Source organism: Leishmania mexicana, chromosome 32 (genome assembly GCF_000234665.1).
Source record: "Leishmania mexicana MHOM/GT/2001/U1103 complete genome, chromosome 32".
NCBI classification, from domain to species: Eukaryota; Euglenozoa; class Kinetoplastea; order Trypanosomatida; family Trypanosomatidae; genus Leishmania; species Leishmania mexicana.
In genome coordinates, this window is record NC_018336.1 from 473,414 (window position 1) to 493,849 (window position 20,436).

The 20,436-nt window shown below is 56.9% G+C and overlaps 8 protein-coding genes across 8 annotated transcripts; all 8 read left to right on the forward strand.

Annotated features, from left to right (window-relative positions):
* Nucleotides 1-2,239: 2,239 nt before the first annotated feature.
* Nucleotides 2,240-4,129, forward strand: LMXM_32_1300 (putative ABC transporter; the record flags this gene model as incomplete). Its single annotated transcript, XM_003878333.1, has 1 exon — nt 2,240-4,129. One exon carries the CDS (start codon nt 2,240-2,242, stop codon nt 4,127-4,129), a length of 1,890 nt encoding a protein of 629 aa, XP_003878382.1.
* Nucleotides 4,130-5,881: 1,752 nt separating this feature from the next.
* On the forward strand, nt 5,882-6,523 carry LMXM_32_1305 (conserved hypothetical protein; the record flags this gene model as incomplete). Its single annotated transcript, XM_003878334.1, has 1 exon — nt 5,882-6,523. The coding sequence occupies one exon, from the start codon at nt 5,882-5,884 to the stop codon at nt 6,521-6,523; it is 642 nt and encodes a 213-aa protein (XP_003878383.1).
* Nucleotides 6,524-7,511: 988 nt separating this feature from the next.
* LMXM_32_1310 (expression-site associated gene (ESAG3),putative) lies at nt 7,512-9,524 on the forward strand (the record flags this gene model as incomplete). Its single annotated transcript, XM_003878335.1, has 1 exon — nt 7,512-9,524. The coding sequence occupies one exon, from the start codon at nt 7,512-7,514 to the stop codon at nt 9,522-9,524; it is 2,013 nt and encodes a 670-aa protein (XP_003878384.1).
* Nucleotides 9,525-10,722: 1,198 nt separating this feature from the next.
* Nucleotides 10,723-11,520, forward strand: LMXM_32_1320 (conserved hypothetical protein; the record flags this gene model as incomplete). The annotated part of the gene is made up of 1 exon (XM_003878336.1): nt 10,723-11,520. One exon carries the CDS (start codon nt 10,723-10,725, stop codon nt 11,518-11,520), a length of 798 nt encoding a protein of 265 aa, XP_003878385.1.
* Nucleotides 11,521-13,591: 2,071 nt separating this feature from the next.
* On the forward strand, nt 13,592-14,836 carry LMXM_32_1330 (cysteine conjugate beta-lyase,aminotransferase-like protein; the record flags this gene model as incomplete). Its single annotated transcript, XM_003878337.1, has 1 exon — nt 13,592-14,836. The coding sequence occupies one exon, from the start codon at nt 13,592-13,594 to the stop codon at nt 14,834-14,836; it is 1,245 nt and encodes a 414-aa protein (XP_003878386.1).
* A 736-nt stretch (nt 14,837-15,572) lies between these two features.
* On the forward strand, nt 15,573-16,400 carry LMXM_32_1340 (putative vesicle-associated membrane protein; the record flags this gene model as incomplete). Its single annotated transcript, XM_003878338.1, has 1 exon — nt 15,573-16,400. The coding sequence occupies one exon, from the start codon at nt 15,573-15,575 to the stop codon at nt 16,398-16,400; it is 828 nt and encodes a 275-aa protein (XP_003878387.1).
* Nucleotides 16,401-16,777: 377 nt separating this feature from the next.
* On the forward strand, nt 16,778-17,323 carry LMXM_32_1350 (conserved hypothetical protein; the record flags this gene model as incomplete). The annotated part of the gene is made up of 1 exon (XM_003878339.1): nt 16,778-17,323. The coding sequence occupies one exon, from the start codon at nt 16,778-16,780 to the stop codon at nt 17,321-17,323; it is 546 nt and encodes a 181-aa protein (XP_003878388.1).
* Nucleotides 17,324-17,977: 654 nt separating this feature from the next.
* Nucleotides 17,978-18,301, forward strand: LMXM_32_1355 (conserved hypothetical protein; the record flags this gene model as incomplete). Its single annotated transcript, XM_003878340.1, has 1 exon — nt 17,978-18,301. The coding sequence occupies one exon, from the start codon at nt 17,978-17,980 to the stop codon at nt 18,299-18,301; it is 324 nt and encodes a 107-aa protein (XP_003878389.1).
* Between the last annotated feature and the right edge of the window lie 2,135 nt (nt 18,302-20,436).

Here is a 20,436-nt window from a genome sequence, read left to right on the forward strand (position 1 = left end):
TCCACGCCAAGAAAGCGGGGGTGGCAATCCTCTTCCAAGTGCGTGCTTGCAACGGAGAGTTGCAAGCTGGCTGCGGTGTCCCGCACCGGGGAGTATGTACCTCGCTCTGGGGGGCACTCAATTCCAGGAAGTTCTCCATTGCCCAGTGCTACGCCGTTCAGAGGGCGGCTTGTAGTGTGGCCTGCATGACTACCGTGTCCGCAGAGGATGTGAGGAGTGCGAAAGTTATCAGAGAAGAGGGCATGGTGCACTGCTGGCGTCCTGTTGCGCTGCACACGCAGGGGGCCGATCACAAGGATGAGGCGAAGAGGGCCCAGGACAGATGTTTGTGCAACTCGGCATGCAAGCCTGGCCATCTTCGATCCCCTCTTGTGGAAGCGAGCACAGGCACGACGATCGTCTAAGAAATCCATGATCCTTCGGGTAAAGCACAACTCTACATTGCACTTCTTCAGCGCCGTGATCTACCGAGCCAAGCGTGCGAGTGTAGAGTCCACAAGCACCGCCCCCTATCTTGGCGCCTGGCTGGTGCTGGGCTACTGTGTGGAGGAGCGAATCCGTGGTGGCCGACTCTGCAGCACGGAGGACGGAAGCGAGACTGCTGTGGTTGGAACATGTTTTCCACATGGTCACGCAGCCACCGCGAAATCAACAAGGAAGCAAGGCAGTAAAACAAAAGAGGGTCGTTCCGCATGACGTGTTCACGTGTGCATGCCCGATTCGCGACCTCGCTGATGTCCCTCCTACAGAGCCCCTCCGTTGTCGACGTCTAGTGAATCGCAGTCGCACCTTTCCCACGGCAGCCCACCCCTTACCCGCCTTCCCGTCCCCTTCCCATGTCTTGCGTGTCCCCTTTTTCGCGCCCACCCCACTCACCACATACACGCTTACCCGCCACCGCGCAGGTGTACACTCTTCGAGTTCTACGAGGGAGACGAAGGGGCATCTGATATGGCAGAAGCGCAAACGTGCGCGTATCGGCACACTCTTTAGATCTGCAGTGTAGAAAAAGAAAAGTCGATGCCGACGTCAGGCAGGGCACTCTCTGGGGGGTGGCTGCAGGACACACAGGGGCTCGTCGGCACCGCACAAAGCACCACCTCTACCCCCTCTTTACCTCCCGCCGTGGTGCGCAGCTTCCCCCACGCAGAGTCGCCTTCGAATCTGTCGTCTCCTGGCAGCTGCGTTGTCGCCGGTGACCCTACCCCGTACGGGGTGACAGCACAGCAACTCGACGCGCTGTCGGCCATGGCCTACCTTGTCGGCTCGCCACTGCAACGACAGCAGCCTGTCGGGAGTGACATGACGCACCCTGCCTTGCTTGTAGCGGCGAAACTGCTGCAGCACGGCGTCGACCCCGAACGCATTATTGAACTGATCGAGTGCCGCTACCACGACGCCTCCTAGGGTGAGCAGCGCTGCCACCGAGAGGGAGAAAAGCGGTACTTTTCCCGCGCAGTGGCGCGCACGCTGACGACGTGTACCGATGACGCCCTTCCTCCCTCCCTCCATCAGCTGACCATGGGGATCTCTGGCCCACAGGCGAACTGCCCAAAAAGAAAACGACCAAGTCTTAAGCCAACGACAAATGTGTGCAAAATGCGCTCATGTCACATCGATGCGGTGAAGGGGAACGGCAATAGACATCCGGCGCCCTTGTGCGCGCGAGGGGTGGGTGGGTGGATGTCGCAGCTACCTACGTCGAGTTGTACGGGCCTGCTTGCCTTTTTTTAGTCCCACCCGCTCTTCTCACACGTCGTGATGCGCTGTGCGTATCAGGCGCTTTCTTTCTCTTCCCTTACTCATCGCGGGTGGCGTGTGTGCCTGTGTGAGCGAAGTGGGGACTTGCGGAGTCCAGAGGGGGAGGGGAAGAGAGAGTCCCCGGTTTGTTCCGCTCCTGAAACCTCTCCACGCACGAAAGCACCGAAGCCGTCTTCTCTCAGCCGCCTACGCTCGCCTCTACGCTTCGCTATCCCGATCCCTTGTGTTGGATGCGCTTCCCTCTCCCAAACTCCTCCGTTTTCTGCTCCGTGCGAGCTTTCCTTGCCTTGTTTCTGAGCAGCTGCCGCTGCTCTCCACCGCTGTGCGCAGTGTCGCCGCTCTTAATCCTTTCGCACAACGTCACATGCACAAGGGCAGGCACATCTGCACACGTATCCGCCATCTCGATACGAACTCCACCGTCACCTGCAACCAAAAGAAAAGAGAAGGGCACCTCTCGTGTATTTTAGCCTTGCCCATGGCGCTTCTCTCATCGAAGGCCGCCCGCAAGTGGGGACGGCGCTGCCTCTACGCCACCGGAATACTGGGCGTCGGATACGTCGGGGCCGACTACGCCACAGAAAACTCCCTGACGCGCTCGCTGCGCACGTTGCTCGCCTTTGGCATCATTGTGGGCACGTACAAGTTCACTACCCCTAAGACACCCGAGGAACTGTCTTCCATGCACAGCCGCGTCGCGCGCATCATCCTCGACACATGCCTAAAAAATGAGGGGTTGTACATCAAGATAGGTCAAGGCCTGAACTCCATGAGCCACGTGCTCCCGCGCGAGTACACGGAAGTGCTCAAAGTGCTGCTGGACCAGGCGCCGCCTGTTCCAATTGCAGAGATTCGAAAGATCATCCGCGCCGAAACCGGCAAGGAAATCGAGGAGCTGTTTGTCCGCTTCGACGAGACGCCCGTGGCCTCGGCGTCGATTGCGCAGGTGCACCAAGCGTGGCTTCCGCCTCCAGCAGACGGCTCATCGGCGGAGCCGCAGAGAGTAGCTGTGAAGGTGCGCAAGCCGTGCATCTCCACACAGTCTGTGTGGGACCTGTACATGTATAGCACCATCATGACGCTGCTCAAGCTTCTCTTTGACCTACCGACGGACTGGTCCAGGAAGACCGTGTGCGACGCGTTGGTGCGCGAGATGGACTTGACCTTGGAGGCGTCCAATGCGAAGCGCTTCCGACACGCTTTCCGCGACAACCCGCGCTTGTACATCCCGCGTGTTCACGACGCGTACACCTCAAAGCAGCTGCTCGTTCTGGAGTGGATCGAGGGGACGAAACTGAACGAAGTGGAGTCTATACGAGCGCAGTACGATGAGAAGCGTGTCCTGACCACCTTGTTCGACGCCGTTGGTGACATGGTCTTTAAGCACGGCTTCGTCCACGCCGACCCGCACGCCGCCAACGTCCTTGTGCGACCTTTGCCGAAAGCCACCACGACCACCACGGCAGCGCGCAACTCGAGCGACTACCAAGTCGTCCTCATCGACTTTGGCCTCGCCACACCGGAGCGGGTTCGCTTTCGATATCAATACGCCCTACTCTTTGTGAGCCTCTTTACCCATGACAAGGAATCGCTGCGGCGGGTGGTGCACGACTGGGGCATCAACGACGCCGAGATGTTCGCCTCTCTGCAGGCGCAGAAGCCCTTCGAAGCGATCCAGGCCGGCAGCTACGACGAAGTCACACGCGATGAGGTGATTGCCATGCAGACGAAGGCGCATGAGCGGGCAAAGGAGATTTTACGCGACATACGGCGCATACCGAAGGAGCTCATCATGGTGGGCCGCAGCCTCGACATCCTGCGCGGCATCAACCGGCTTTACGGGTCACCGATAAACCGCATGAACATGTTTGTCCAAAGTGCCGTAGAGTGTCTGGGTCCACTGCGCAACTATGACGCGGTCGACGCGTACTTGAAGCGCATGCAGAAGATTATGGAGGCGCGAGGTTGCTTGACAACCGTCGCCATGGACTCCTACCAGGAGTACGAAAGCGTGTACGATGCCTCTGCAGACACTGTGCGAGAGGAGCAAGAAGCCGCAGCAGCACAGATTGCCGCCGAGGACGCACAGATTGGGTTCCATCACCCCTCGCAAGGGCCAGCATCGGAGGTGTACACCTGGCTCGACGCCGTGTATCGCGCCTTGCTGCTGCACAGTCTTTTGTTCCTGCTCAACGCGGTTCACGTGATCACCTACACTTACAACTCACTGATCGGGATGGTTCTGCCACTCGCAGCGCAGAGGAAGCTCCGTATCGCAAGCCTGGAAGACCGACGTGATCGTCTATATGGGCAACAGTGGAGTATCGAGGGGGAAGAGATGGCGGAAGCCGTCCTCGCGGCTGCCTAAAACGCACGCAGAGCGAAGGACAAACGGGAAGGGATAAGAAGATGGCCAATGCAGTGACGGAACACACCTCTCTCCCCGCCTTCTTCTCTGCTTGCTGAGGTATTGTTTGCCCATGATGGTGTCACCCACCGCACCACGGTATCAGGGCCCAGTGCCCCCACTCGGTGGGGAGCCCAAGAGCCTGCATCCTGTCCTCGGGTACGGGTGCGAACTCTTGGTGCCAGCGGACAACTCAGTGCTGACGCGGTGCGGGAGAGACGTGCGGTCATGATCACGTTTGCATCAGCTCACCACGCATCGTGTCGACGACTCAGCACGTAGTGGAAGAAGCGATCCGCACCGATCACCCCCACCCCATAGCACACGCATGCAAGACACCGCGGCACCTGCTGCATCTGACCGGGTGGGCCGATGAGGCGCAGATGCCGGAAGCATGGTGAGAGCACACTCGAGTGGCACCACCGAGTCCACCAGACTCCCATGCGGAGAGTCTCCACGCCATATTGCGGGATGCCGCGGCTTGAAGCGACTGAGAGAGCGAGGCAAGGCACACGGGCAAGGCGCGCAGGATCTCAGCAGGCCCTGACCTGAGGCTGGCCGACATCCTCTCTGAGCTCACCCGGCATGCGAGTGCCCACCCCCCCCACGCCTACCACCCGCATGGCAGGCGTCACTGCCTGTGCCCTCGAGCAGCACCCTGGACGCAGCCCGCTTTGGATCGATGCGTGCAGCCCAACCGGGTCTCCGTCTGGCGCTGGTCGCGCAGCACGTGCCCCAAGAAGGGATGCAAAGAGCCCGTTCGGGGCATGGCCCCGGTGCAAGGGCAGGACGGCTCAGCCTAGAGGACGAGGGGATGTAGCCGCAGTGCTACAGGGGTGGATGAGCTGTGGTTGTGTATGCGCATAGCTGTTGGCTTGTTTACAGCGGAATAACACGCTGATACGAATAAAGCAACTTACGTCTTCTTTACAGGCGGCGCTGCTGCTGTGCGCACACGCGGACCCACTCGCGATGTCGCGTACGTTTGGCGTCCAACACGTATGTGTATCTATGCATCCTTGTGTATGTGTGCGCTTCAGTGGCGTTGCGGATGCATCCACGCGTATGTGAAACACGTGTACTTGCACCCGTACGCGGTATTGGCGTTGTTATTCGTTTCCTCCGTCGTCTTCATGACAGTTCTCCTTTGTGCTGACTCCCCCGTCCTCTCTCGCGCCGACGTGGCGTTCTGCCTGTCGGCCTGACTTGACTGCCCATTATGAAGCTTCTGCCGGGGACCACAGAAAGCACCATAGTTTTCAAGGCAGAGATGCAGATAGTCACGGCAGCTCCTCCTCCCCGCCACTTCTTCACCCGTACTCATAAACGCGCTCTCTCGCAGCACTCTCGACTGCCAGGCCTCCGTCCGCACAGAAAGCTTGCACTTCGCTGTCTGCGGAATCGCTCGATTATGGCGGCCGCTTCTTGCTCGCTCGCTCTCACACGTGCACCCTCCTCCTCTCCCTCTCCCTCTGGTTGCCTTTCATCCGTGGCCCGCCCACTCGCTTCTCACATGTGAACGGTACAAGAATCACGCATAGGTGCTAATTCTGCTACATCTCTGGTCCTCATCACTTTGCCGTGCACGTTCCTGTGTTCACCCTTCTCGTTTCCTTCAGCCAGGGCATCCATTCCGTGGAGGCGACGTCGCAGCAGAACTCCTTATCTTCCGCTCTCTCCTCTTCCTCGCCGGCTAGCGTGACTGGGGCGCTCATGTCTGGCATCATTCACAAAGAGAGCCTGCCTGGGCAGGGTGTCATCAAGCGGCGCCGCGTCGACACCCAAGCGACGACAGAGCCCTGCAAAGAAGGCGAGCAGGGAGACGACAATGCGAAGCACGTGGGCGATGTCTTGAAGAGTTTGGCAGGCGAACACGACACCATCAGAAGCACTGTGGACCCGTCTGGCCCACTCAGCTCTGCCACTAAGTCGTCGGCGAAGGCTGCGCAAGCACGCAGTAGCAGCAGCAGCAGCAGCAGTGATGATGATGAGGACGATGATGATCAGATCGAGCGTGAAAACGCGCGCCTGGCGAAACTGCGTGAGCAGCGCAGTCGTCGCCAGCAGGGGCAACAAAACACCGGTGGAGCCTCCTCAGCTTCTTCCGCGCAGCCATCAGCTAATATGCTAGGTGGTGTCGACACCACGTCCTCTCCCTCTGCTTCGAAGGCGCAGGAAGCCGCGGTGCACACAAACAGCTACGACCACGACGTGCTCTTCCGAAACCCAGCGTGGTGCGCTCCGTCCAAAACGACCACCGCAGCGGAAAAGCGGCAGCGAAAGTGGGACTCTGTGCTGAACCGCACTCAGGACTCGGTGGCCTTTGGGCACTTTATGAAGAACTTCTTCAAGTGAGCCCCCGTGGCGGTTTTCGGTGCCGTGAAGAAGCCGTTGTCTTGACCAGCCACCGGCTCCTCTTCTCACGTGGGTCGAAGGTCGTGGTGGTGATGACATCCACGGCTGTGGTGCAGTACTTGTGGGCCGTCGTCGACGTCTTGCTCCTTCTAGAATCCCATCGAACAATCAACATGCGCGGCGAGTGCGGCCTCACTTCCTGCCCGCACCACACCCTCCTCCTCCGTCGTTGTTGCTGCTCACTTTGCGCTTCGCTTGCAGCTACCGCACAATGTGTAAAGCAGTGCAGCTGGGGGCCGATCTAGTGCGAGGATAACCGGACCAGCTACGACACAGAGAAGCATGTTTGGCTGCTGCCACGGACTCGCTCTCCCTCCTCATGGTGCTCAGCACTGTCCCTGCAGCGGTGGAAGACGGCACATTGCGGCGCATTGGGGCCCAAATGCTAGCGCCACTGGCCCGCCGCGTGCGCCCCACCGTTCGGATTGTCGTTGGCCGTTGGGAGCTGGGGTGGAGGAACGACGCTGGCAAGCGCGCAATAGCTCGGCAATGGCAAAGGAGCCGGCATCCCCTGCTACCCGCACGACAGGCGTCACCGCTTGTGCCCTCGAGCAGCACCCTGGACGCGGCCCGTTCGGCGCATGGCCCCGATGCAAGGGCAGGACGGCTCGGCCTAGAGGGCGAGGGGATGAGCTGTGGTTGTGTATGCTTATACGTTTGCCGGTGTGGCCCCGTGATGGTGGGGGTAGGCCCGTCGTACGTATTCAAGAAAAAAATCAGTTTATGCTTTCTGATATCCCGTGCCTGATCCTCCTCAAAGCATGACGAGCATGTGAAATGTGCACACCAACGTCTGCTGTAGACGTCTGAATGCGGCAGGCATAAAAGGCTCCCACTGCTCCTCTTCATCTCTCCCTCACCTGGGGCTGCATGTGCCACACACAGAGAAATATAAACGCATGCATCGCACGTTGGCACCAGCAGCCCAATGGTGAAGCCGACGTCGTTTCACACGCTGATGCGAGGAAGCGGCTCATTAACTAGGCCGGCTCACAGCCAAGACCACTCAGGGAAGCGCAGCGCATGGTTTCCACACGCGACAAGCCCTCTCAGGCAGTTGTTGCACCGGCTTGCACATAATAGGGGCTCTGTGTCACTCACCATCGCTGTTACCGTGGTGCTCTTAGTCGCGTCGACCGAGCTGCTATGGCCGCGTCGCTACGCGCAGTTGCTGGATGGTCGTAACCTTGCCATCCCGTACCGCTCCGAAGCCGCAGCGTATCGAAAAAGCGCTGTGTTTGTGGCGCCACTTCCGCGTGGCAGCGAAAACGTCGTCGCTGGCACCGCAGGAGAAACCGTTCCCGTCACTGTGCATGGTCGCTCACGCCGTCAAAAAACGCTGGAGGCGGAGATCGAGGCGTACCTGGAGAGTCACGGCATCCATCGCGAGCGCCGCACGCGCGTCCGGTTTCAGATTCTCTCCAACTTTGTAGACTGGAAGCTGTGCACCGCACTAGGCTCTGCAGCACTGGCAGGCTTCAGCATTCCCGTAACCGGCTTCAATAGCACCTACTCGCACATTCGGCGCTTCGAACGGTATCTGGACTTTGTCGAGCACGAGGGACTGCACGACGAAGACATCGTCGTTACATTGGACAGCGACGTTTTCTGGACTGGCGCCGACTTTCTCCCCTTCCTCAGAAAGTTCGCGCGCTTTTCACCAGAGAAGGAAAGTGACCTAGACGTCGCAGCCGTCCGGGCATGGGAGGACTATGGGGAGAAGAAGGCGCCCCTGTACATGCAGCGCTTGCAGACCGAGATGGGCAACGGCGCGGCACACGTGAAGCGCCCTTTGCTGCAGATGTCGCCTGTGGTGTACAACACCGACGACCTGTGCTGGTGGGGCCAGCACTCTGAAAGTTTTGTGCAGTGCCCGCTGGCCTTTGCGACGCTGGACCACATGATCGAGGTGGCGCGCAACCACGTTTCGAACATGGACTTGAGCAAGGTAGGGTCCTACGCGCTCGTGTGCAGCGATACGCTGCAGGCACAACTCAAGAAGTCCTTCACGGGCAAGCAACAGTGGATGGTGGACGACTTGCTACGCCACCCGAACGCGGCGTCGCCGTACATGACGCAAGCGAAGCGGTCTTGCGACGATCCGCTCTTCTACAACACCACCATTGTGCGCAAGTCCAACCCAACCGTGCTGCTGAACGGCGGCATGCACGTGTCACGCGTGTGGGCGCTGCGCTGGCTGGCAAAGACGCTTGCGACGTACGTGGCGACAGAGACGCCGGTGGCGGAGGCGGAGGACCACCACACGTCCCAGTGGTGGTGTGACCAAGCACTTTTGGGGCAAATGTACGTGCGGGCGCGCCTGTACGAGATTGAGCACAACCTATTGGCAGGCCCTCCGCTCTCGATGAGGACCCCGCCAGTCGCGTACGATGATCGTTACGGGCCGCCAGGCCTTGTTGGTCTGGACCGGCGGTCTCAGATGGTAGTTCTCGCCCCGGCCATAGAGCGCAATCCAAACCTGTTCCACCACGGCGGGTACCTGGAGCGGCAGTTCCCGGGTAGCAACCATTGGTGGATCTGGAACCAAACCGAGTTACTACTGGGCGAGAACGAGCCCCAGGGTCTCCCACTAGACGAGCTGCAGACAACGCGTGGTGGCGTCCTCGTGACACCGCCGCTGCTGTGGCGCTCGGCGACCGCAGAGGACAGGTCGAGAGGCTTTCAAAATGAAGCAGAGAAGGACCCCGACGTCGTTCATGTTCCTTTTATACACTACGCCGCGCCTTCCAAGCACAAGCGGTTCACAGCTCATCGCAACTATTATGCGTGGATGGTGGCTGCGCGGCACGACCGCCGGGCACGCGAATCCCTGACGAACGCTCTTGGGAAGGAGCTGGTGGAGCTGTGGTTCAACGAGGAGCGTGTTTTTGTCAACTTCACACGCATGTGCGAGGACCCAACTCTCTTGTCTTCGCCGTAGCGCGAGCTCATCGAGCCTCAAACGAACGAATACGCGTACTTTGTGTGTCAGTTGTTTTTTTTCCGGCTCTTCACGTTCTGCACAGATGTCGGCGCCCGGTCGCTGTGCTGCCCTCTTGTTTTCCTGTACTTGTACGTGTCTCGTAAGCGCCATCGAATGTGGGGCCTCCGTTCAACCTGCGGTTATCGTTCGGCGTCCCCCTGTGTGGATGGTGGAGTGGCTCTATGAATTTTTTGTGCCTAAAGACACCGCACTCTATTGAGCATACCCTCCCCCTTCTCGTGGTGCTTTCTCTACGCATCGCCAACGTGCTAGTGGGCATACGCCTCCGGATGCTCTTCTTGTGGTCACGCCGCCCCTTCCCCTCGGCCTTGTTGGTCACCTTGAGCTGAGGATGATCTGCCAGAGCGCCTCCGTTTGCCTCCCCCACCACCACCACCGTGACCACCAATCTAAGTAACTTGGAAAAGGAAATTATATATATCACGTGTTGTTGTTCTCCGTTTCAGTCTTTCTCGCGTGTTTCGTGCGGTATGAGAATGCTTCCGTGCGAGTGACGCATATATGTTTCTATCTGCTTGTGGGCCAGTTGGGGTGGCTTGGGAGGGGCGTGGGAGCACAGAGGAGGGAGGGCGAAAAGGAGAAGGAAACACGGCGCGCAGTCGGAGCAAACTTCTGAAGAAGGCCACCAATAAAGCCGGCACAGTGGTCGGAAGAAGTCCACGGAAGACACACGTAGAGCAGCGGTGAACAAGAACACACTCTGAGAGGCGAAGAAGAGGAAAGGGGGAAAGCACACAAAGGAGGCGACTGCCGTTGACAGGCGACGGCCACCCGCCATGTTAGCACCGGTTTACACGTCCCTTCAAAGTGAGAATGTACACACCCACACGGAGAAAACACCTCGTGACACTGAAAGGCGTGTCGGCGCCACGTAGCCTGAGCCGTGACGTGAGAAATGGTGCAGGCAGCTTTGCCTGTAGCTTGCGTCGATGATGGTCACTCTGCCGTTGTGCCGTCTTTTTGCCCTCTGTTCTCTCCCTCACACACATACACACACACACACTTCTTTTGGTCACCTAAAACACGATCGACGCAGCTGCGAAGGGCACCCTTACCCCACGCAGTCCTGCCCCTCTCTGCATTCTGTGTAGTCTGTCAATAGCTCGATTCGTCGCGCGCGTCACAGCGAACTTCCATGAGCGTGGAGGAGCTGCAGCCAAGTTCGCCGGTGGCAGTGAACGATGATGCCGACGACGTGGTGGAAACGGAGTTGGTCGCTTACGACGCACATCACACGCACCTTGTCGAAGGCGACTTTTTCCCGGCTGAGGCCCCGGAGGTCGAGGCTGATGGAGCAGTCGCTGATGCTACGGAGGAAGTCGACGCGCTCGTTGACGCCATTGCCGCCGAAGCAGCAGCAGTGGCAGCAGCGTCGGTGGTGGCAACCCCGCCAAAGCCGGTCGAAGCGCCGTCCCGAAAGCGGGTTTGCTGGGCCGATGAGGGACACCCCGACACCGCCCGTGGCCTGGTGAAGCACGTCACGAACTTCTACATGCCCAACACCCTCTCACGCGGCTCCCGTTACGACACCGCCGACCAAGCTAGCCCTACGCGGCCGACCAACGCGACGGCCGTCAATCCGACCCCACCCCTGTTCCGGGAGAAGGTGAACTCGGATGCAACCACGTACAAGTTCTGTAAGGCGCAGCGGCCAGCGCTGCAATACGCGGAGTGGAGGCGGCAGCAGCATGAGTACGGCGCCACACCCTTCGAGCTTCAGCCGGTCGAAGCCGGGCAACTGACTGGCAGCGCGAGCGTCGCCGCAAAGACTCTGTTTGGTGAGCTCTTCCAGCGCAGCGTCGTCGCACGCGTGTCTGAAGGGCAGGTGCGAATACGCAACGGAACGCACCACAACAGTCAAGACAACGGCTTCCAGCAGCCTTTTGTGCGCATCGACGCGACGTTCGACGAGCCTCTCCTCATCCCGTTGTAGCCACGGAGGCGTGTGGCATTTGGCTTGTGTTTCCACTTTTTTGTGTGTGCATCAGGCCGCTTGGCGTTCGGGCATGCCACGCCCACACCCCTAGAACTGAAAATGGCTCGCGTTTCCGCCTGGCCTCCGCCGGGGTTTGGCGGGGTTGCCACCCCCGGCGCTGCGGCTGGCCCCGAGGGGCCCCGCGGAAGAGGCCAGGCGCGCGGCCCACCAGAAGCCCCACCGCGCGCCACCGCCCGCGCAGAACCATGCCCCCCCCAAGCAAAAAAAAAACACCCACACCACCAACCCCCAACCGCCCACCAACCAAAGCGCCCCTCTGCGGGGGGAAAAGCGCACTCCGTGGGGATCGAACCCACGACCACACGGTTAAGAGCCGTGCGCTCTACCGACTGAGCTAGGAATGCCACACACCTAGGGTCGAGAACTTGCAGCCTCAAGTCTCAACGGATCCCTCCCACAATCTTTCAGTGGCCTCATCCCTTCCCCAAAAGAAACCACCTGCCTGCTAACGGAGCGAAGCGCATGCCCATGGTAAGCACTTCGCTTCCCAAATCTGGACCGGGCACCACACTGCGACAAGAGATTATCCTTTCACAGCTGCGCACAGGCACTTGTCCGCCCTTCGGATCCCCGCAGCGGCGGGCGACTGACAGGGACAAGATGGCGTGCAGATGGCGCCTTGTCTACCAATCCACTGGAATTGTGGGGCGCCCCCGTGCCACTTCGGAGCGACAAACCATGAGATCTCTGTGCGCAAGTAAATGCTTATCCGCGGGCCCCCTCCGCTCGACACACACCTCCGTGTCAGAGGCGCACGGATTCAGAAGAGGGCAGAATGCCCCCACCCCCTTCAGCCACAGACCCATGACATCGACGGAAATCGAAGATGAAGAGAGCGAGCCCCCCCCCAGACGGCAACGGCCTCTCGAAGCAGGCCGACGACCCACCAGCGCGAGCTCTATGCGCACGCGCTCTCATGCAAGACACCGCGGCACCTGCTGCATCTGACCGGGTGGGCCGATGAGGCGCAGATGCCGGAAGCATGGTGAGAGCACACTCGAGTGGCACCACCGAGTCCACCAGACTCCCATGCGGAGAGTCTCCACGCCATATTGCGGGATGCCGCGGCTTGAAGCGACTGAGAGAGCGAGGCAAGGCACACGGGCAAGGCGCGCAGGATCTCAGCAGGCCCTGACCTGAGGCTGGCCGACATCCTCTCTGAGCTCACCCGGCATGCGAGTGCCCACCCCCCCACGCCTACCACCCGCATGGCAGGCGTCACTGCCTGTGCCCTCGAGCAGCACCCTGGACGCGGCCCGCTTTGGATCGATGCGTGCAGCCCAACCGGGTCTCCGTCTGGCGCTGGTCGCGCAGCACGTGCCCCAAGAAGGGATGCAAAGAGCCCGTTCGGGGCATGGCCCCGGTGCAAGGGCAGGACGGCTCAGCCTAGAGGACGAGGGGATGTAGCCGCAGTGCTACAGGGGTGGATGAGCTGTGGTTGTGTATGCGCATAAATGTCAGCGTGACCGTGATGAAGCGACACATTAAGAAATTGCCTTTCCAACCGACGTCAGGAGAGGGGTCTAAATCGATTTAGCCGCTGAAGGTGCTTTTTGTGTTCTTTTCTGACTTGTAAGTGTGACACATGCCAGAGGGCCAATCATGTCCACTTCCTCGATTATGGTGCCTCCAGCTCTCTGCGTTCCAGGAAATGGAAGGGCCTGATATGCTATCCGCTACCTTGCACTTTTCACAATGGTCTCTATCTCAACTTCGTCACGCACCCCTGCCTTCACGTTTATGTGCTTGGAAACGGATGAAGCTTTCTCATCTCAATGCAGCACATGCGCTGTAGAGGAAAGCTGTCTGACGTTGTTTGAGCGCTTCGTAGGCTATGGCTTCTTTTCTCAACTCTCATCTCCCTCGGTTTTGTGGACGACCTTGATTCTCTGCACAAACTCCCGCTGCGTACCCACAGCCTGAAGCATATAAGCCTATCTTCTCACAGCATCTCCATTTGTCATTTTAGTATTGCCAGTTATTTGCCTCTTCCGAGCCGCTTCCCACGATGTCGAAAATCAACACTGCTCAGCGTCTTCGAGGGCTCTCAACCAGCACCATCTGGGAGGAGATGACACCGCTAGCCAACGAGTACAAAGCAGTCAACCTCGGTCAAGGCTTTCCTAGCTTTGCTCCTCCACGGCTCCTCCTTGAAGAGCTGGAGAAAGTCATTCAATATAGTGAACAGGCACCTCTTGCTCACCAATACTGCCCTCCTCGCGGTAACGCGGAGCTCGTCGCGCAGCTGTGCAAAAGTTACACAAAGCTGCTTTCCCGGGATATTCAGGCCTCCAATGTGGTTGTGACAAATGGCGTGACACAGGCTCTCAACGCCGTATTTCAGGCCTTTATCAACCAAGGCGATGAAGTCGTTCTTGTAGAGCCTTTCTACGATGCCTACTACCAGGACATTTTTATCACTGGCGGGGTAACCAAGTACGTATCTCTCCAGCCCTCCACGGAATCAGCAGAGAACTGGAAGCTGACCCGTGAGGCGCTTCTTGAGGTTGTTAACGAAAAGACAAAGTTTATTCTCATCAACACGCCTCAGAATGTTCCTGGAAAGGTCTGGAACGTCGAGGAGCTTCAAATTATCGCAGAAGTGGCAAAGCAGTTCGACGCTGTCGTCATCTCAGATGAGGTGTACATGCATCTTACCTATGGCAAGCCCCATGTTTCCATCGCATCATTGCCGGACATGTGGGAGCGCACTGTTACGCTTTGCAGCGCTGGAAAAACTTTCTCGTGCACTGGATGGAAAATTGGCTGGGCTGTGGGCTGCGCTAAACTGACTGCACCGATTGCACAAGTTGTCTCCTACCAGTCATTCTGCTGCTCTACACCGCTCCAGATTGCCATCGCCAGGGCTGCTGCAAAGGCTGCGGAAAACGGTTTCTACGACATCCTGCGCGATGAATACTCAGCACGCGTGGAGCAGGTGTCGAGTATGCTCGCAGCCAGCGGCTTATGCCCTGTGAATCCCCAAGGTGGTTTTTTCGTTCTCGCTGACATCACAAAGGTGGATCCAAAGCACTACTACGATGCCTCAAACAAGTCACAGGCAAAGGACTGGCAATTCTGTATGTGGCTTATAAAGAAAATCGGCGTTTGCGCCATTCCTGTGACGGCTTTCTGCCAAGAACAGAGCAAGCCGCTCTACGAGAATTATGTCCGCTTCGCCTGCTGCAGGTCACAGAGTGAGCTGCATACTGCAGCTGAGAGGCTCCAAAATCTACAGGACTATCTTCTCTGAAGCTGACCTAGGCGATACTTTTTTTGTCGCCGTACCTTCCATCCTTTCAAATTAGAATTTCGGTTACGTAGTTTTTATCGCTCCCCTTTTTTTAGTGAGCCCTATTCGCTCTTTTGCCAAGGAACTCATTTTGTAGTTCTTGTTGCCCCTGCCACTAGTATGAGTCGTAGTAAACGTCTGCAGATGACGTGTTTTTCTTTTTTCATTTTCTGGACACTGAAGTTCTTCTTTAGGCTTTAATTCGTTTCTCGCGATCGCGTTAGGCAGAAGAAAAAACGGTACTGCTTGCGCATCGAAAGAAACTGCATCGAGTGCATCCCACAGGGCTCAAGAGCACAATAGCAGTTCTTTTTGCTACTGCTTTCCCTCTATTTCTTCACTGTGGACGTAATAGCTTCTTTTTTCAGCGCCTGCGCCTTCACTGGAACTGACTGCATTGTAAGCCTTTCCGTCTCACCGGCCTGTCTCGAGATTTGAGTATGCTTGTAAGCTGTTTCTGTTTACGAACTCGTGCCCTCGCTGGGCTTGGGCCCTATCTTTGAATTCCCTGAAAACCATAATCGCTGGATACGTGCGCCAAGCCTCAGAAGATGACTTCTAGTATATGATGTAGCAGACTTGCACCCAAGGCCTTGCACCCCTTCTCTTTTCGTTTACTTCCTTTATGCCCTCACCCACTCCTCTCTTGCGACTTCTTGGCAAGGCCACCTCCAGAACGAAAGGGCCCATTGGAACGATGGAACTGAAAGTCAGGGACCGCTCCGCCGAGTTTTCTGAGCGGCGCGCCGCCGTGCGCACAAGGCGCGATCGTTCTGAATCTGCCGTACCAGAGCAGCCAACGGAGCAGCTTTTTATAGTTCCGCTTTGGAGCAGGCTTCCATCTGACTTCGCGGAAAACGCACTCGCTCTCTCACATCAAATTGACCAGCTCCGTTCGATGCACCTCCTCTTCCTGAAGCCGAAGCTCCGCAGCAAGGGTGAGGAAGACGAGCTGCAAGCTTCGATTGATAAGCAGGCAGTCGAGATTCAGGCCTTTCTAAAGATGTTGGAGCACACTATTATTCTCGGCACCCAGCTCAAAAGCACGTACTCTGAAGAAGAAGCACGCATCGTCAAGAACGTTCAGACGCACCTGACAGCTCGCTTCAAGGAGCTTGCTCTACAATTTAAGTCTGCTCAGGAATTATTTGGAACTGAGCTGCACCGGCGAGAGCAGAAATCTAGCAAGTACATGAAGATTGGAAGCGATGCTGCCTACGAAGCAGTCCAGCAAGAGGAACGAACTGTCCAATTTCTCGAAATGGGCTTCACAGAGCAGGACGCACAGTCTCTCCTGATCGAGGATATGCAACGAGATCGAACAAGCAAAGAGATCAAGGATATCCTTGACAGCATACAAGAGATTCACCGCATGTTCGAGGATCTTCACAGCATGGTAGTCGATCAGGGGACAATGCTGGACAGGATCGATTACAATGTAGACAAAGCATTGGTGAGCGCATCGAAAGCACAGATCGAACTGGAAAAAGCTCGCGAGAATCAGAGCAGCTGCATCCTTATGTGACTTCGGCGCGCCTTACCTTTGCCTACCTCTGCTCAGCAAACTGCACCACCATTTTTTCAGCCTCCGTGCTTTTCCTTCTCACCGCCTACAAAAACAAAACAATACAAAGCAGGTCAGTCCTTGCCATCGGAGCAACTCGATCACGCTCTCGTCTGCGCCATTTCGGCGAACAAGTTTCTGGTCTGTTACTCTTCCCCCTGCTCCCCACTTTTTACTACTCCTTTCCCTTGGCAACGCCATTGTCTTTTCATGGCCTACAATTTACTCCCCGCTACCGTCAAAGCTGTCGGCTGCGGTGTAACTCGGCAACTGTTGCACTCCTTTGTCATCACTCACTCCCGTGTGAAGAAGCCTTCTACTCTCCCTGGCATTCGAAAATGAGGCCTCTCACAGATGATGAGACGAAAAAGCTCTTTGATAAGCTTGCACAGTACATCGGGGCCAACACAACGCATTTGCTGGAGCGAAAAGGCGAGGAGGAGCACGTCTTTCGCCTCCACAAGAATCGTATCTGGTACATGCCCCTGCGTCTCGCAAAGCTTGCAAGCTGTGTGTCCAAGACAAATCTAATGGGCATTGGCGTGTTATTCGCCAAGGTTACTCACAACGGAAACGTACGCATTCAGGTGACAGCGCTAGAGTACATCGCGCAGTACTCACTCTTCAAGATTTGGGTAAAGCCGAACCAGGAGCAGAAGTTCCTGTATGGCGGAAACGTCAGTCGCGCAGGCCTTGGTCGTATCACCGAGTCGACACCGAAGTACCAAAAGGTTGCCGTCTTTTCAATGGGCGACATCCCCTTAGGTTTCGGTGTCGCAGCCCAAAGCACGCTGGAATGCCGAAAGTGTGAAATGAACTCACAAGTGCTTTTTCATGAGGCTGATGTTGGTGAGTACTTGCGTGATGAGGCTCGCATGACATAGGAGGATCCCCTTAGCGCAGCACAGACTCTGTGTTCCACAGAAGCGCTTCCCGAATCTCTTGTAGTCTGACGACGAGAGTTTTGTGTGTTTATCTGACAGAGGGGTACGTGTGTGCGGCAGTGCACGTGCCCTCTTGGTGGCAACGTTTAATGCTATTAATGCCTTGTGAAATAGAACAAAAGGCTCACTCAGGGAGTGTCTGACGCTAGTCTCATGCACCTCTCCTTTCTTTTTTTCTTCTGAGGATTCAAATCACCCTGAGCACTGCTCTCCGTTAGGTTACTGCTCTTTTGCTTCCTCGTGAGATAGGTGCCTCAAACGGTTACGCAGTAGACGTGATTTGGCGACACCACTATTGCGCACTGAATATGGGCATTCTGTGACGCGCTTACAAAATGATTCTGTGGAACGCTCTCTTACTTTCTTTCCTGCTGCCTTTTACGTGATCACACTGCTTCGCTCTCCGCTTTTCGGCTTACTTGCGCATGGTTTTCTTGAGGATAACACTATACGGCCTCTGCTTCACAGCACTTATTGCCGTTGTGAAGGTCTCCTGCACACATAAGTTTGACAACAGCGTATCCCAGCGCTCTTGCATCTCCATCCACATTATTTGTGCACCAAAACAGAAAAACAACCGGCGAGAAAGGCAATATGTCGGCAGCTACCAAGACGGTGCAGAAGTCAGTCGACCGCCTTCGTGGGCAAATGATCCGGACGGCCCGCAGATTTCGCGACTACAACTTTCGCCAGTACTTCGTGCAGCACGTCAAGGACGACTTTGCAGCAGTTGCAAAGCTCTCTGAGGAAGAGCAGCGGAAGTTTTTAGCAACAGAGGGGCGCGATAAGCTGCGTCAGCTACAGCGGATGGCTTTAGTGAACCAGATGTATGCCAAGCGACCTGTCTACTTTGACACCGCTGCACAGCAGCCTCATCGCACGCAGAACGACGGCACATGTAAACCAGTCATGGAGTGAGTGGTATGAGCTGGACACGTGAACCTCGCGTCTTCGGTTTCATCTAAAGCTGCCCTCATCGAGCCTATACCATACAGCTGTACCTACATCTCTTTTTGTCTCTCTCGTTCGCTCACATACCTTCACGGGTGCCGCTATCCTTTTTCTCCTACACTGGGATGAGTGCGGTTATTGTTTTTGAGCCTCTGTTGGCTGCTGCTTCCTCGCACATTTGATGCAGCCTCAGGTGTTCTTGCAGTGAGTAGAAGCGTGATGAGTGTGTTTGGTCAAGCTGGTGGTTCGCATACGTGGGTCACTTTGTGCCTATTCTCCTTCGCCATGCGGAGACCTTGTAAGGGGTCTTGAGGGATGTCGCAGGTAATCCGCCCAAGCTCGCCGTCTCTCCCCGAGGTTGTTTTATTTACATTCGCTTCTTCCTCTCTCCGCTCAACGGCGGAACCACGTTGACGAGGGCGTGTGTTTGACACGATAAGCTTGAAATCTAATGAAAGGTATCACGAACGTGCTTGTCACGTCAGGCACTGGCCGGAACGATAGGTGTGTCGTGAGCCTATCGGCCGTCTCAATGACGCGCTGTACGCACAAGAAAGAGCGACCAATCTCCTCGAAAGCATGCCCTCTTTCCGTAGTATAAGATGGTTCCTACTTTCTTCTTCCTCACGCCCTCTCGCTTTCCTGTCGCTACTGCATGTCTACACCATCTCTTGCAACTTCGCCTTGTGTGTTCAGCACGGCTGGAGAGCCTCTCCGAACCTATTTGCCCGCTTTTCTCCTCCCTTGTGGTACAACGAGCATCCAAGTGCGCAAGAAAACAAAAATGAAGATTCGCAGCTCTGTTTTGTGCGACAGACCAGGGCGGATGCGCGCTTGCGTGCGCCCACTTCCAATCCAGAAGGGGGAAAAAAGGGGAGAGTGAGCTGATGGCTTTTCTTCCTCTCTCCCTTTCTTTCTTTCCGTTCTTATCTTCTCAACGAACCTACTGAGCGTCCTTACATTAATTCATGCCACTTTTGCCTGCTTCGCTCTGGACATCGGCGCCCCTTTTTTTTGCGTCCTTGTTGTAGTCCACGTCATATTTTCTGTTGCCTGTGCTCGCTTAAGGAACTCTTTCGTTGAAAAGCCCGTGCTCTCCCCCCCATACGCGCTTGTGCAGAGCCGAATCTGTGTTTCGACTCCCTTTTTTCTTTGTTCTCGCTTTCAGTGACGCTGCCGTGCTGACTGCTGTTATTCGGTAGAGGAAAGGTAGCGAGGCGGCGTCCACACGAACTGCCACTTCTCTTTCTCTATTCTCTTTCATGTGCCCTAACCACACACCCTTTAGCCTCCATGCAAGCTCACGTGCATGGTGAAGGGCTCCCACATGACGCATTCCCCTCATGGGGCAGTGCTTTCAACCGTCGAGCAGCTCCCAGACTCTTGGCTGTGTACTTCCTGGCATGCAAAATGTACAGCGACACAGCGACAGCCCGGGAGACACATCAGCGGTACGTCACGCAGTCAGAAGGCAAGAACAGCATTTTCACAACTCTAAAGCTGCGAAGCAGTAAGCAAGGTGCGTACACCGACGCAGGTGCAGTAGCAAGAGTGCAGGCAAGCATGCCAGCACTGTCGTTTCCCACGCCGTCTTCGCCGGGGAGTTCCGCTGCGGACGCATCATCTCCCGTTGCCACAGAAAAGGATGCGGTGCCGCCGTCGCCGCGGCGCCCACGGCAAAGTGTCTTCCTTGCAGCCAGCGACGATCAGGCGCCCCTGGTGTCTGGTGCCGCGCGCCAGCATTCTTGCCCAACAGCATCCACAATGGATTCATCATCGCCTGCGCTTTCGACGCTAGGCTATGATGGCGCTGCAGGCCTGCGGCAATTCTCTGACCTGAGCGGCGGTAGCGCTAACCGCCGCACGGGTGCCTTGTTCCAGAACGCCGCTGCTGCCAGCACGCGCAGCGCTTGGTTCTACACCATTCTCCGTCGAGAATGGGAACTGGAAAACCACCATAGGCAGTTCGAGAAGCCATGTGGCGCCTTCGTGTATGAGCTCTCTGATGCCATGTAAAGGTAGTGGCGGCGTGGATGTCTGACCTCGAGGAACAGGCTGCGATTTCCCGGCACCTGGTGTGTTGTACCAGTAAGTCCCGCTAT